The following is a 16,241-nucleotide window of genomic DNA, read 5'->3' as shown; positions in this document are numbered from 1 at the left end:
CCTCTGCCCAGACTCCAGGCTGGCAAAATCCAGCCAGGACTGAGCTGTGCAGGCAGCAAACCCCAAACCCTGCCCCCAGAGCCAGGGCAGGCTCCAGACCTGCAGGAAGGCGATTCCTGCGTATTTTCCAGAGCTCCTGAGCACCAGGGCAGCACAAAGAACTTGGCTGAGACTGGACATGCAGCTAAAAGGGAAACTTTAATAAACGACTCATGAAAGACATAAAAAGCATAAAAATCCAACCCAAACCCCAATGCCAGGACAGGGCTGAACATCAGCACAAAAACTGGGAGCAGGTCCTCGGAGTTAGGTCCCTAAAAACTCTTCCTACTGCAGTAACAACAATTTCCCTGGTATGTTGAAGACCCATTTTGGCAGGAACGAGGAGTTTTTGGAATAGGGCATCAACTGAACCTTTACTGCAGGAGACTCCAGATATCACTAAATACCCTTAATAGGGAGTGGTAAACAGAGACACCCAAAAATAGGGATTTTTTCTCCCAATTCAGTGGACACATGGAATTTGAAGTAGCTTTAGATCCCTCAAGCTTTGGGCTTCATTTACAGAGAGAGAAAGGGTTTAGGAGGTTCTTGAGGAGTTATTTTGCTACAAGGAGCCTGAAATCACATTGTCAGTGCTGCCTTTGGTCAGAAACAGCTTCAGTCACAGGAGAATGCTGAACCCCAACCCTGAGCCCATTTCCAAAGAGAATAAGGGGAGACCCAAGCCTGTTTTCTTCCTGGTATATTTAAAAAACCCAAGCCAGGGTGAGCCCTCGGCAGGGGCTGAGGAGCCTGAGGGATTGGAGTCTTCCAAATCCTGTTAGAAGGGATTTAGAATCTTCTGGTCTTTTGCAGAAGCACAGCAGAAATGTGGGATTTGCCTTTCCAAGGGTGAAACCCAGCCCGGAGCAGGGGGTACCAAGCACAAGGGTAACAGCAGGGATACCCCACCTGCATCCCGGGGTAAATTTCACCCCACAGGCTTGATCCTGCTCCCAGAGGAATGGCTGAACTCCAAGAGTGCAGGATCAAGCCCCGGCAGGGCAGGGGCAGGGCCTCAGCACTGCAGGCGTTTTGCAGCCAATTCATCCTGCAAAAGGCTCCAAGACTTTTCTTTCCACGGTTTCCCTCAGGTGCTGGGAATGCTGAGCTCCATTTTTGGAGTTACTTCCTGACGCTCCTCCGGCTGGACGAGGTGGTGGTGATGGTGTAGGACTTGGAGGAGCCCCCAGAGGAGAAGCCGAGGGCTCCGCTGCCCATTCCTGATCCCAGGCTGAGGCCTCCTCCGATCCCTGCTCCCAGGAACCCGCTGGAGCTGGAATATCCGCCCCCGCCGCTGGAGCTGACCACGGCTGCGTGGGAGAGGAGCAACGTGAGCACCTGGAACCCCCACCCAGCACCCTCAGGAAAGGCTCCCATGGGATCATGGAATGGGCTGGGTGGGAAGAACATTAAATCCCATCCAGCACCCCCCCTGCCATGGCAGGGACACCTCCCACTGTCCCAGGCTGCTCCAAGCCCTGTCCAGCCTGGCCTTGGGCACTGCCAGGGATCCAGGGGCATCTTCTTGGAAATCCATTCCAGGGCTCCCCCACCCTCACAGGTGGGGAATATCCCAATATTCCCATCTAAATCCCATCCCATCTATTCCCTTCCCAATATCCCATCTAAACCTCCCCTTTTTCAGTTTAAAGTCTTTCCTTCTTGTCACTCCAACACCCAACCAGGCTCAGGATCCCCTGAGCTTGGAGCCCTCAGGGAGAACCCCTAGAAAATCCATGGAGAATCCCATTTCACAGACACACTCAGCTCATGTCCTGGTGCCCCAAAGCTGTGGGAATGTGGTTCCCCAATTCCCAGCAGGAATTAAGTGGCTGAAAATCAGAGCCACTGGTTTGGAGCATCCCTGAGAGAGCAGCTTCTGCCCAAGGTCCAGGCCAGGTGAGGATCCAACACTTCCCAAACTGGAAAAACGCCCTCTGCCATCACCTGTGCATTAATTCCCAACCCAGGGAATGCATTTCCCATTAGTGCTTTTCTATCCACACAAAAATGGGAGGAAAGGAAGATCACTGCTGCCCCAAGTCCAATTTCATCTGGGTGAGTTGGAGCTGAGCTTGGGATGGAGCCCCAGCACCACCCCCAGCCTCAGGATGCTCCCACTAAGGAAGGGCTGAACTGGGTGCACTGGGACACTCTGGGCCCCCTTTTCCACGGGTTTAGAGTGAGGTGGAACCACAAGAAACAACAAAAACCACTCACAGATGTTGACGTTGCCAACTCCATCGCCAGCCAACCTGAAAAGACAAAGGCAAGGGGAGGGATTAAACTCAGCTTTCCTTGGTCCTGGGCTCGAGGAGGAGGAGGACAGAGGCAGGGAGTTACTACTCCAGCTGTACCTGATCCAGGGAGGATCCCTGGGCCCTCCAGGGATCCCTTTGTTCCAGCCCTGCCTTTCCCAGCTCTGTTATCACCATTGGGGGGAGGACAGAGCACAGAGGTTCTGTCCTAATCCCGCAGGGATTTCCACTTGGAAATGTTCTGCCACAACATCAAACTTGATGGAAACCAATTTTTTCCTTCTTTGCTTATTTTCCCCAGTTTTTTTTTTCCCAGAATCTGCCAGTTTGGCTCTTCAGCCAAAGCATTTCCAGGACCAGAACTCAGTTTTTCAAAGGTTTCCTTGTCTGCATTTCCTTGTGGAAATCAGAGTTGGGCTCTCACAGTGTTCCCAGACAAAGGGAGCAAAGGGCTCCCAGGACCCTTCCCAGAGGGACCCCAAGGAATCTTTGCTCACCAATCCCCCCACGTGTCCTCACCTGCTCTCCTCGCCCTCCAGCAGCTTCCTGTAGGTCGCAATCTCAATGTCCAGGGCCAGTTTGACGTTCATGAGCTCCTGGTACTCCCGGAGCTGCCGGGCCATGTCAGCCTTGGCTTTCTGCAGAGCAGCCTCCAGCTCCTCCAGCTTGGCCCTGGCGTCCTTGAGGGCCATCTCCCCACGCTCCTCAGCCTCAGCCACGGCCGCCTCCAGCTTCGCTCGCTGCAGGGACAGAGCGGCCACATCAGGGGGCTCCTGATCCCTGGAGGAGGATCCTGGGCTCCAAACCTCGGGCTCTGCTGCCCAGACCCCCTTTGTGGATCTGGAGCTCAATTGGACCCCTGGGACTTCATCCCTGCCTTGGGTTTCTTGGGCACTGGATGGAGATGGAAACTCATCTCCTTCCAAGGTCTCCAGAAGAAGACCGAGTTTCTCTCCACTGACTATACTTTTTTCAGGTGATCCTCAGCTTCCCAGTCCCCCACATCCCACAGATCCCTTGGGGCTCAGGAAAGCTCAGGTTTTCCCTGCTAATTTTCCCCAGATTTTTCAGAGCTGGGCAGGCTCTGGCTGAGGTGTGGGCAGGACTGGAGCACACCTGGAGCTACCAAACACCCAGACCCACCCCAAGACCAGCCCTGTGGGGCCCCAGAGAACCCCCAGCTGTGCCCCCACAGCTCCCAAACCCCCATGTTTGGCACAAAGGGCTCACAAGAGGCTTTGTGCTCCCATCCTTTGTCCAAGGGAGCCCCACCAGAACAGCTCTTGGCTGGTGCCAGAGCCTCCCTACCCTGAAACCAAATAATCCGGGATGAATCACCAGGTTTATCTGGAGCCTTGGGAGCTCCAGGCCAGGCCTAAGTCACGGCACTGATAAAGTGATAAGAGCCAGTGAAAGCAAACAGAGCTCCCCAAATCTCTGTGAGTGTGCCCAAACATGGTGTTCCCTGCTGTGAAAGGGAGTGGACAATGATCCCAGCAACAGGAGGCCACGAGGGTTGTGTGGGGGCCTCTCTGTGTCCCAGGGGTGATTTCCACTCGTCTTCTCTCAAATCCACCTTCCTGGCAGGATCACCCTGCTCCCAACGCTCCCCCTCCCCCTGCAGAACTAAAATCCTCCAGGATGAGCAGTGCAGCCCCCCCAGAATGATTCTTACAGACCATGGAATTGTGAAGGTTGAAAAAGATCTCCAAAATCACAAAGTTCAAGGGGTTGTGTGACTCCCAGACCCCTGAAACATCCTTAACATCACAGAATGTTAGGAGAGAGCTAACATTTCCTCCCATCCAGAGCTGGAAGGGACCCACAAGGACCATCATGGCTCAGCACATGACAACCCTAAAAATCCCACTAACCCTGAAATTCAACACTTGAGAGTGTTGCCCAAAGGTTCCTGGAGCTCTGGCAGCCTTGGGGCTGTGACCATTCCCTGGGGAGCCCCTGTCCAGTGCCAGACATCCTCTGGGGGAAGAAGCTTCTCCCAATATCCAAACTGACCCTCCCCAGACCCAGCTCCAGCTGCTCCCTCAGTGCTGTCCCCAGAGGGATCAGAGCCAGATCCCAGCTCCGAGGCCAGAGAAGGACAGGAGAGGGGCAGCTCCTCACCTGGGCCTTGGCACTCTCGATCTCCCCCTGGATCCTCTGGATGACCCTGTTGATCTCGGTGATCTCATTCTTGGTGTTCCTCAGGTCGTCCCCGTGTTTCCCGGCTGTCACCTGCAGTGCCTCATACTGGGACAGAGCAGTGGGACACAGAGTGATGGGGTGAGAATGGCAGGGAATGAGCAGGATAGAGCCCCCCCCCATGGCACAGGGGATACAGGTACTGACAGAGCTGGAGATTGTGGAATCTGGGAATGGTTTGGCTTGGAAGGGACACTAAAGCCCATTCAGTGCCATGGGCAGGGACACCTTCCACTGGGCCAGGGCACTCCAAGCCCCATCCAACCTGGCCTGGGACACTTCCAGGGATGGAAGTGCTGCTCTGGGAAATCCATTCCAGGGCTCCCCCACCCTCACAGCGAGGAATTCCTTCCCAATATCCCGCCTATCCCCGCCCTTTTGCACAGGGAAGCCATTCCCTGTGTCCCATCACTTCAGGCCCTCTCCAGCTCTCCTGGAGCCCCTTTGGGCACTGGAAGGGCTCCAAGGTGTCCCTGGGTCCTCCTCCCCTGGCAGAGCTCACCTTGCTCTGGTACCAGGACTCGGCCTCGGCGCGGCTGCGGTTGGCGATCTCCTCGTACTGCGCCTTCACCTCGGCGATGATGCTGTCCAGGTCCAGGTTCCGGCTGTTGTCCATGGACAGCACCACCGAGGTGTCGGAGATCTGGGCCTGCAGCTCGTTCAGCTCCTGCAGGAAAACCAAGCCCGTTCATCAGCGAGGTTTCAGGGACCCTCTTTTGAAAGCCAATTAAAGAGAGAATCCAAGGAGAGAAGGGAAAGGGAGGCAGGTAAGAATTCCATCAAAATAATTATTAATGAGGAGGGAAGCAACCTTGCAAAGCACAGAGCAAGAAGCAACAGCAGAGCTGGAGCTGTTTATCCCTACTTTGGCAGCAGGGCTGTTTATCCCACTGTTATCCCATTCCTTAGACAACAACCCAGCTAGCTGCAGAACCTGCAGGGGCCAAATTTCAGCACCTCTCTCAAGGACTTGTGTCCAGCTCAGGTAATCCCTGCTCTTGCAAACAATGGGGAGGAGGAAGGAGCCTGGAACAAGCAGCTTTCCTTCATTCCTGTCACACAGCACCACCTCCCCCAGGGAGTCGTTCTCCTTTTTTTCATTCAAACAGCATCCCAAATACAACGTCTGCAATCCATCCATCCCACATCCCACACAGGGAGAAATCCGTGTGACAATCCACAGAACTCAGAGGAATCATTTCACTTGCAGGCACAGTTTTGCTTATGGAAGGAAAGACTCCATGAATCCATCACCTTCCCCATGTTCATTTTCCCAGCCAGCATTCCCTGTTCTCCCTCTCTGAAGGAGCAGAAGGATCCTCACCGCCTCATGGAAAGCCCTCAGGAAGTTGATCTCATCTGTCAGAGCATCCACCTTGGCCTCCAGCTCCACTTTGTTCATGTAGGCAGCATCCACATCCTGGAAAAATGAGGAATAAACCATGGAGATTGTGGAGCTTTGATGTCTGAGCTCACCCAGCCTCTGGTGGCTTCCAAAGGAGTTCCCCAAACCAGCTCCAGGTGTCCCAGTGGCACCCCAGGGCCTACAAATCATCTCCCAGGGCACTGAGTGCTGCTGGAGTGCAGATCCTGAGAGTCCTGGGGATCCCTTGGATCCCTGTTTGCAAGGTCAGTGTCAGGTTGGACACAGACACCTCAGGAAAGATCCCAAAGAAAGACCTGGCATCATCTCCAATACCCCTGGGACCTGACACCTCTCCCCTGCATATGTGGAGACCTCAAGGCCTCCCCTGAGCTGCCTTTGGCTGGAATTCTGCCCCTCAGAGCTTCATCAGAGCTGGAGTAAACTGTGAGTAGGGCAAAGAGTAAACTGTGAGTAGGGGCAAACACAGGGAAGGGCTGCCCACACTGATGATCAGTCCCAGGGAAGAGCCGTGCCTGCCCCATGCCTGGAAGTGTCCAGAGCTGGACGGGGCTTGGAGCACCCTGGGCCCATGGCAGGGGCAGGAATGAGATGGATTTTAAGGTCCCTTCCCACCCAACCCACATGAGGATTCCCTGACCCACGATGATATTCACCTTCTTGAGCACCACAAACTCATTCTCGGCCGCCGTGCGCTTGTTGATCTCGTCTTCGTACCTGCCAAAAAAAAGGGATTTCTGTGAAGTTAGAGCCTGGATAAAAGGAAAAACACCCCAGTGAAAGGTTGTCCCAGTTCTCTTCTCTATCCCTTCATTTCTTGGGAGCCAGCCCAGCACTTCCCCAGGGCTGGTGCACCAGCAGTGTCTGCTCTGGATGAGCTGCTCCATCACCACCACCTGAAACCGTCCACTCCTGGCTCCCCCATAATCCTTAAAATCCCCTGTGCTCCAGAAGATTCCTGCTCCTCCTTTGGGGAGGGCCCAGGCTGTGCCCCCACTTTGTCACCAACCCTTCAGGGAGCAAATTCAAAGCAGGAGAGACACAAACAGATCCCACAAACTCCTCTGGGCTGATCCCAGCACTTGCTGGAGCTGCTTCCACACTGCACTTCCCTACTCCAGACTGCTGGCAACACTTTGCAGGTGTTGAACACGTGGCACTGTTCTGGGAAGAGCCAAAGGTAATTAATTACCCTCATTCTCCTCCAAAGCTCACCAAATTCCAGCCTTGGTGACTGCTGTTCTTCAGGTGTTCACCCTCAGATGAGGGGCTCACCTGGAAATCCCCAGGGGCTCTCCTAAAGGTCTCCAGCAGATAAAAATCCCTCTCCACAGATTTTAACAGGACCACCACTGATTTGCAAACCTGGATCTTGGAGCCCACCTGGACCTGCCTGTGCACTCCCAACCTGCTCAAACATCCAGCCCCAACCTGCTCTGGGCATGTGGGAATCCTGAAAGCCATCCAAGGAACAGAGCAGGAAGCACTTTGGCTGTTTGGGAACTGTTGCCAGGTTAAGGCTCTTTATTTACATGGGCCCTGCATGGCCAGAGCTGGAATTTGCCTTCCAAAGCAGGAGCTGCTTCACCTGCCCAGCCTCCCCCTCCTGCTCAGGCCTGGAATGGTGCCCATCCACACCAGGATCAATGGACGTTGCCCCTCTGGAGGTCACTGAGCTGCCAGTACAATTCCAGAGGAATAAATCCTGGGAAGTGACGCAGAGGCACCACCTCTGCACGCCGGGGATCAGCAGAGAAAAGTATAAAAACAGTGAATTCCTCCAGAATGGATCATCAAATTCCTCCTCTCCTTGGGGCAGCTCCACCAAGCTGCTCAATGAGCTGGTAAAGCATGGAATCTTGGGATGATTTGGGTTTGTAGAGACCATAAAGCCCATCCCATTCCCACCCTGCCACGACAGGGACACCTTCGGCTATCCCAGGCTGCTCCAAGCCCTGTCCAACCTGGCCTTGGGCACTGCCAGGGATGGGGCAGCCACAGCTGCTCTGGGAAATCCATTCCAGGGCCTGCCCACCCCCACAGGGAGGAATTTCTCCCTAAATTGTTCAATATTGTCCCAACACCCCTCTGAAAGCCCAGGACACTCCTTGGAAGCAAGCCCCAAGTGCAGCATGGCCCCAGCTGGCTCCACACCCTCTCCCACTGCAATTCCTGAGTTAGGGGCTGGTGTCATCTCTGGAGCCTTTCCTCCCCTAAATATCACCTGGGAATTCCTATGGAAACCAAACCTATGGAAAAAAGGCCACAGGCACCCCCAGAGCACAGCATGGTTTAGGTTTTCCATCTATAATTGAGATTTTCTCCATATAAACGGGGAGCAGCAGGTGCTGCACTCCAGTTACTGCATCCTCACTCCCTCAGCTCCTAATTCCTGCTTCCCTTCCATTAGCACACAGAGGGTTTGGCTTTCCATGGATCTGTAGCCTAAAGGAATAAATCCATGAGAATAGGACTGGATCCATGGGAAATGTAAGTAAACTTTGGGGTTTAATCCCTCTGGCTTCAAGCCAGCTCCTTGCAGAGATTCCAAGGCTGACTGTGGATGGAATAACCAGGCAGGGCTGGGGGCAGCATCATTCCCAAGCAGCTCTTTGGGAATCTCTGGGTATTGACCCTCCCTAAACACACCCTGGGGATTATCAGCTCTGTTTGTTTGCAGTTCCTGCCTGATCCAGTTTGCCAGCTCTGTCCTATTCTTCCCTTTTCAGAGGCATTTCCCGGCTGGGCTGGGCTGGGACAAAGGCCACCTTTCTTCTGGGGCTCCTCCCAGGTGACACTGAAAAGTCACTGAAGAATTGCAGGGCAGCTGCTCCATTCCCTGCCCAGGGATTCAGCCGGGAGCTCCTGGGGCTCCAGCCACCCCAAAGAGCCACTTCTGACCCTGAGGAGGCCCCAAAGCACCACCTCCAACCCAGGGAGACCCTAGAATGTCACCTTCAGCCCTGAGGAGGCCCCAAAATGCCCCCAAAATGCCACTTCCAAGCCAGAGCAAAGCCAAGAGGATGCAGGCACCAGCCCATGTAGGAACAAGGTGCCAGAAACAGCGAACAAAAAGAATCCAGGAAGCTTTCCTAGACTAAACACCTCATTCCAGGCCAGAAAACATCTCCTCCCTGGCAGGGGAGCCAGGGACATCCATGCCCAGCTAAACACCTGGACTGAACACCTCATTCCAGGCCAGAAAACATCTCCTCCCTGGCAGAGGAGCCAGGGACATCCGTGCCCAGCCATTGGCCCAGCCAGCAACTCCACCACCCCGTTAGGGGGACACTGATACTTTACTTGGTCTTGAAGTCCTCCACGAGGTCCTGCATGTTCTTGAGCTCTCCCTCGAGGCGGCCCTTGTCGGCCAGGAGCCCGTCCAGCTGCCGCCGCAGGTTGCTGATGTAGGTCTCGAACATGGGAGCGATGTTGCTCCGCGTCGTCTTCTGCTCCTGGAGTAGGCTCCACTTGGTCTCCAGCATCTTGTTCTGCTGCTCCAGGAACCGCACCTGGGAGGGAGCACAGGGGTCATTTGGGATGGTGGGAGAGAGGGGAGCTGGCACTGCAGGGGATGGAAGGGCTGGGCTGCAGGTGGGAATCCCAGCCCAGGAATTTGGGTGGTCATGGGAAGCACCAGAGGAGGGTCATGGAGACCATGCTGAGGAGCTTGGCTGCTCTGGGACCTGGTTTGTGACTTTGAGGCTTTGGAGGAATTAAAGAAAAGCAGATTCTGCTGGGCTGACACTTGACAGAAACCTGACCCAGACATCAAACCCTCCAATTGCTCCAACTCCAGGGCTGGATTCCTCACATTTCGGGGATTCCAGAGCGGGATTTACACAAGGTTAGTTAGTGCAAGAGAGCCAAGATGTGCAGGGCAGCATGAACACCCAGGGCAGGTTCTGGTTCCATCTGCTCTCCAGGGACAGTCTCTGGTTCCATCTGCTCTCCTGGGACAACTCCCTCCAGGAACCTCTCCCTCCCCACATTTGGGCAATCCCAGGTAAATCAGGGCTGCAAAGGCAGCCTGGACAAGGCGACCTGTTCTGTTGGCAATGCCAGCAGGGCTTTATTACATCGAATAATAAGAATTATTTTATTGCAGTGGGCAAAACCTACCACGTTCTCCAGGGCTGATCCTCACCCCATTTGTGACCAAACCAATTTTGGGTCCCACCAACTGTTCAGCACCCCCAGAGCTCCGAGCCAGCCCGAGCCCTCACCTTGTCAATGAAGGAGGCAAATTTGTTGTTCAGGGTCTTGATCTGCTCCTTCTCCTCCTTGCGGACCCTCTGGATGCTGGGGTCGATCTCCAGGTTGAGGGGCGTCAGGAGGCTCTGGTTGACGGTGACCTCCTGGATGCCGCCGGGGCTGAGGCTGCCCCCGAAGGCGGCTCCCCCATAGCCGTAGCCCGAGCGGACGCTGTAGGAGCTGCTCCCTGCCAGGCTGACCCTCTTGCCGGCCGAGCCCAGGCTGTAGAGGCTGGCGCTGCCGAAGCCGCCGGCGCGGCCGAGCCCGGAGCTGCGGCCGGAGGACACGGAGCTGACCCGCACCTGGCTCAGCGCGGGCCCGGCGGCCGAGCGGGAGCTGAAGGTCACCGAGCGGGACATGCTGCTCCGAGGGACGGTGCGGGGCTGCCTCGCTGCTCTTGCAAAGCTCGAGAGGCTGCGCTGGAGCCCAGCAGAGTGAGAGCGCTCCCGCTGCCTGCCCTTTTATCCGTTAGAAAAGCTGGGCTTGGCCCAAGGGCACCGCGGGGATCATTTTACGGCTCGGAGCTGGGTGTGCCTGGCTGCATTCCCACCCTCCAGCGCAGGAGGGAAGGGCCGCGGGGAAGGGACAGGACACACCTGGCGCCTGTCCCCGCTCCGCTCCTCCGCCACCTGCGTGTGCGCTGAGCCCCAGCCCCGCTCCCGAACCCTGCTGGGAGGATTCCCCGGCCCGGCCGGTGCTGCAATGGCCGGGGGGACACAGGGGATACACATTGGGAAGGATTTGAAGTGCTGCAGGCGGGTTCTCCCCCGGGCACGGCCCAAAGCTGATAAAGGGGCCCCTGCGCCAGGTCCTGGCTGTTTAATATAAACCAGGGCACTGCCAGCAGTACCCAGAGCCTGCCTGGCCAGGGGGATATGTTTGTCCTTCCCTCTCCTGCTAATAAATCCTTCCCTCTCCCTCAAATAAATCCTTAAAACCGAGATGGGTTAGGAGAGTTGCATCCCACCCAACATTTAGTCCACACTCAAAAGGAGACAGGATTAAAATCCTGGCTGAACATTCTGGGTCCCTGCTTGAATTTTTGGAGTTCTATGAAGAAAAAGCAGAGAAAAAAAAAGGGTTTCAGGGTTTTCACTGTTTCCAAATAGTCCCAGAGGGCCTCAACCCTTCACTATCAGATCGTAAATTCCCCAGGAGATTTCAAAGTTTGGCCTGAAAGTGTCACCCTTCAGCTTTTCTGTCCCCAGGACAGGGAGATAAGGCTGGATGCAAACTCAGCCTGCTCAAAATCCACCCGTCCTGCTCTGGGGGGCGAGGAGAAGCCTGGCTGCTGCAGGGAAATTCTCTTTTTAAAGAGAGAAAAGGGGAAATTCGATCCAGGAAGAGAGAGATGGGGCAGGATTCCTGCCAGCCCTGCACCTGGCTTGGCTCCCACCATCACAGGTTGGCCTCGATGATCTCAGAGGTCTTTTCCAGCCTAATTGATCCTGGGATTATAAAAAAAAAATCCATTGAGTGTAAACGAAGTGGAGTGTAACAGACATGCCCTGCAGCTCCCCTGGGGCTGGAGGACAGGACAGGGATCCATCCATCCATCCATCCATCCATCCATCCATGCACAGCTGGGAACAGGGCAGTGTCAGCCTCACACAGCCAGGCTGGAACAGTGCTGGGATGTCCTGAGAAGGCAGGGCTGGAAGCTGAGTGTGGGATTGACAGTCAGGCAAGAATTCCCACCCTGGTCTGGCTGTTAGCAGGCTGGATTCCAGCCTGGATCACCACACAGGGACTTCTACACAACACGAGAGGCACAGGAGGAGCAATCCAGGCAGGTGAATCCCAACCTTTGGCCACAAAGGCAAAGCTGCTCCCAGCAGCCTCCAGTTTGGCACTGGGGAGCTGGACTTCAGCCTGGATTTGGGTGAGGGTGAGCCCATCTTCAGCCCAGCTCCCACCCTCCTTCCCTGCACCACGAGCAGTCCAGGTGGGAGCAGGAGCCTCATCCCCTGCTTGCTGCTCCCAGTTTTGCTCCCTTCCCCCCCTGCCCGGTCGATATTCCCCGTCTGAGCCAGGTTGGAGCCACGTGGACACCAAGGTATCCCAGGGTTTGTTGTGTTGTGGTTCCATGGCAACCTGGGGTTGTTCCACAACTGCTCCGACCGGTAAATTCCTGCAGCCCTAGTGAGTGACCCCAGGGACTGGGGTTTGGTGACACTGAGCTCACTATTGGCTTTTTGGGGGAGTGATTTCCCTGCCTGCCATGCTGGGAGTCGCATTCCCCCTGGCCCTGCACACCTAGGACTAGCTCCAATGCTCCCAGAGCAGCCAAACCCCCACAAACAACCGACCCTTCCACAAACCCTTGGGAAAACAAGCCACGCTCGCAATTCCAGCTGCAAAGTGCCAAAAAAAAATTAACAAACTCAAATATTGTAATGGAAGAGGAAAACCTTTGCAGGTGAGTGAAATTATGTGTTGGGAGTGTGTTCTTGTGGGTTCACCTCCTGTGTTATCCCAGGGGATCCCTCCTGCTGCCTGCCTGGATTTCCGTGTTTGGATTGAAAGCTTTTGGGAGAAGGAGCATCCATAGGTTCTGTTTGCACAGGCCCTGCTGGTGGTTCCTGATCTAAAGGGCTCTGGCTCTGGATCCCACATCTATTGTTCCAACACCTCCCAATGCCTGTGTGGGCTTGTGGCTGGGGGATGGATTTGGGATATTGGGATCAATCTCCGGGCTCAGGAGCAGGAGGCTCTGGGGGATGGGAACCTCCAGGACAGGACTGTCAGAATCCCAGGATCACTGAGGCTGGAAATTCCCTCCCAGATCATGGAGTCCAAGCTGTGACCAATCCCCACCAGAGCCCTGAGTGCCACATTGTTTGGATACCTTGAGGGATGGGGACTCCACCACAGGAGTGCCTGACCAGCCTCTCCCTGGAAAAATTCCTCATGACATCCCAAGAAATTCTCCTGACGTCCAATGGCACTGCCAAGCTCTTATTCCTGCTAAACCCACCCAAAATCAATGGGAGCACAACAGCACCTTTCCCAAGATCCTGAAGATCTCCCCTCACTGTGAACCCAGATCCCCTTCCAGGATCAAAGCAGCCTCATTAACCAAAATTTCCAGCTGATCATAATTCCTGTGAGCAGAGACTGGTCAAAGGGAACTTGTTCTCCTGCATCCCAAAGGCAGGTGTTGGATGTCACCAGGCAGGAGTTGGCCTCGATGATCTTGGGGATCCAGCTCAGGATATTCCACAACTGGAGGATTATCAGGATGAGGTTTATCAGGTTCATCAGGATTTTATGGATTCCAGACCCATTTCCTGTCTCACTGGGCCATAAAGTCAATGGAATGACGCAGCTCCAGCCCAGAGCCTGGTGACAGGGAGTGCCCTTTCCAGCCTGGCAGCAGCTGCTGATGCACAGGGATGGTCTGTTCCAAAGGTTGGTGCCTCCCTCCTGGCAGCACTCAGGCCCTGTGTCCCATTGGATGTCCTGTAAACGCTGCCTGCTTTCATTTTCTGCCCCTGCCCAAGCACTGCAGGGATTCCTGTGAGCCTGATGGGATTCCCCCATTGATGGGAATCATGGAATGGTTTGGGTTGGAAGGGACCCCAGGGTTTATCCAGTGCAATCCCCTGGCCTGGACAGGGACACCTTCCACCATTCCAGTCACAGCCCCAAGCTTTATCCCACACAAATGGAATGGGCCAAAATCCTCACATTCCATGAAGTGGCTTTTCCAAGGACCTGAATTCCCTGCCATGGCTTCTCCCTGTTCCAGAGCCTTTGGCAGAGGCCAGTGGATTGTTCAGGCTGCAACTTCACATGGATTTACGCATGGAGAGTGCATTTTCCTCCCCACTTTTCCAGCCCTGCACCGGGACAGGAATCAGGGCTTTGCCAAAGGCATCCAGGTCTGGGCTCACCCAAACAGCTCCAAGGCTTCCAGGAGATCCTCATCCAGGCATTCCTCATCCAGGCATTCCTCATCCAGGCATTCCTCCCACTGCAACACAGCAAAACCCAAATATGAATTATCACAGGGACCAGCAGGAACAGAATCACGGGATTGTGGAATCATAGAATGGTTTGGGTGGGAAGGGTCCTTAAAGCTCATCCAGTGCCACCCCTGCCATGGGCAGGGACACCTCCCACTGTCCCAGGCTGCTCCAAGCCCTGTCCATCCTGGCCTTGGGCATTTCCAGGGATGGGACAGCCACAGCTGCTCTGGGAAATCCATTCCAAGGCCTCTCCATCCTCAGAGGGAGGAAATTTTTCTAAATCATTCATCATTCTCCATGAGCCTCAAGGCCCCTCAGGTGCCCAGGGCACTGTCTCAGCTTTCTCGGGGTGACAGATGTGTCACACTCTGTGTTCCCAAGGCTTCCCACAAGCTCCTAATTCCCACCAGGAGCTGCATTTCACCTCTCCTCTGGCTCTGCCCACCCTGCTGAGGCTGGGAAGTTCTTGGCTCAGCTCTTGGCCACTCCTGGAAGCTGCTGGCCATGAAATCCATCCCCGGGAAACAGCTCTTGGAGCTCAGAGTTGCCCACACTTGTCCTGTTTGCTGCAACCCAAAAGGGCTATCAGCCAAAATCCTAAATGTTTGGATACAGCACAAAACCAGTCACCAGCACTGCCAGGAACTGGGACCAGGGGCAGGGCCCAGGGAGCAGCTGGAGCTGTGCCAGGGTGGGCCAGGTTGGGTATTGGGAAAGATTCCTCACCCAGAGGTGCTGGCACTGCCCAGGCTCCCCAGGAATGGTCACGGCCCCGAGGCTGCCAGAGCTCCAGGAGCCTTTGGACAACGTGCTCAGGATTGGGATTTTGGGATTGGGGGGATTTTGGGGTGTCCTGTGCAGAGTCAGGAGTTGGAATCCTATGATCCATGAGGATCTCAGGCTTTTCCATGATTCCACAAACAGCTTGGACCCCCCCAAGTAGTTCCTCCTGCTGGAACCTCTCCCCCCAGCCCCTTCCAGGTGCTCAGTGCAGAGATGGGGCTGCCCTTCTCCCATGCATGGAGCCCCACATCCCTCCTGCCCTCTTTGCAGAGGAGATTTTCCACCCCCACGGCTCTGCCAGGAGCTCCTGGACACACCAGGGAACCCAGCCCAGACCAGGATCCTCCCCAGGGATCCCTCCCAGGGACCTGGAGCGTGGCCTGACACATGGGGAAGGTGTCCCAGGTGTGGGAATCCTTAAAATCAGAGGGGTTTGGGAAAGCTGCAAAAGGCCTCAGAGACAGCAGAACTGTGATTAGAGCTAAGCAGTGGCCATGAGATTTGTCCACAGAAAAATGATAGAAGAATTAGAAAAGTAAGGAGAAATAGAACAATGATCTGTGTATTAACCCTTGTCTAGAGTAACTCCCCAAGCTACAGAAAAGTTTATCTAGGGAGATATTGGGATGTTCTCAGCTTAATAATGGAGCTCTGTGCATTGTGTTATTGCTTACAAGCAGGTATTGTATTTGAAATAAGCAAGCATTGTTTTAACCAAAGGTATGTGCACTTATAGTGATTGGATAGAACTACTGTCAATGTGCTTTTGCCTTGTGTGATTGGTCAAAAAGCTCATAAAGTGAGTTGTAACATTAAGTTCTTGGTCTGCTGCTGGGGACGTGAGCTGCTGGCAGCTTCCCATTGTCATCACCATGTAATGAGACTGATGAACAAAATAAAAAGAAACAGCTGGAGACACTTCCCCAGCAGTCCCATCCTGTTTGTGATTTGTACACAGACCCCCAGCCAGCAACACCAATATCCCAGCTATGCACTTTCCCCCTCTCCAGCTCATTGGACAAGAGCCAAAAGCTGTTTTTTCCCCTTTCCCCCAAATTACAAGACCTTGTGATTGTGATTACAAGAAAACTTGAAGGAATATGGATAAATATAGTTATAATTATGGGTAATCATCATCACCTGGATAATTTTGACATGAAAGTTGAGAGTCCCTCCCACAGCCAAAGGCTTAAGGAAAAACAAACAAACAAATTAAAACCTCAATTCTCAGTGCTGGGTGAAACTGCCAGCGCTGGGAATGCTGGGCTCGGGTTTTCTGGGAAAGACACATCTCAGGAGAGGAGGGAAAACTCCTGTTCTCACAAAATCCCATCTGACTTTGGA

The 16,241-nt window shown here is 54.5% G+C and overlaps 1 protein-coding gene across 1 annotated transcript; it reads right to left on the bottom strand.

Moving 5' to 3' along the window:
• Window positions 1–218: 218 nt before the first annotated feature.
• Window positions 219–10,629, bottom strand: LOC129130592 (keratin, type II cytoskeletal cochleal). The gene is made up of 9 exons (XM_054649098.2): window positions 10,116–10,629; window positions 9,193–9,401; window positions 6,546–6,606; window positions 5,830–5,925; window positions 5,008–5,172; window positions 4,428–4,553; window positions 2,823–3,043; window positions 2,266–2,300; window positions 219–1,355 (listed from the first exon to the last, which is right to left on the bottom strand). The coding sequence occupies exons 1-9, from the start codon at window positions 10,500–10,502 to the stop codon at window positions 1,168–1,170; spliced, it is 1,488 nt and encodes a 495-aa protein (XP_054505073.1). The 5' UTR covers window positions 10,503–10,629; the 3' UTR covers window positions 219–1,167.
• Window positions 10,630–16,241: the final 5,612 nt, after the last annotated feature.

The sequence above is a fragment of the Agelaius phoeniceus genome, chromosome 35 (assembly GCF_051311805.1).
Source record: "Agelaius phoeniceus isolate bAgePho1 chromosome 35, bAgePho1.hap1, whole genome shotgun sequence".
Taxonomy (NCBI): Eukaryota; Metazoa; Chordata; class Aves; order Passeriformes; family Icteridae; genus Agelaius; species Agelaius phoeniceus.
The sequence above is the reverse complement of the archived record's forward strand: the minus strand, read 5'-3'. Positions and strand labels throughout refer to the sequence as shown.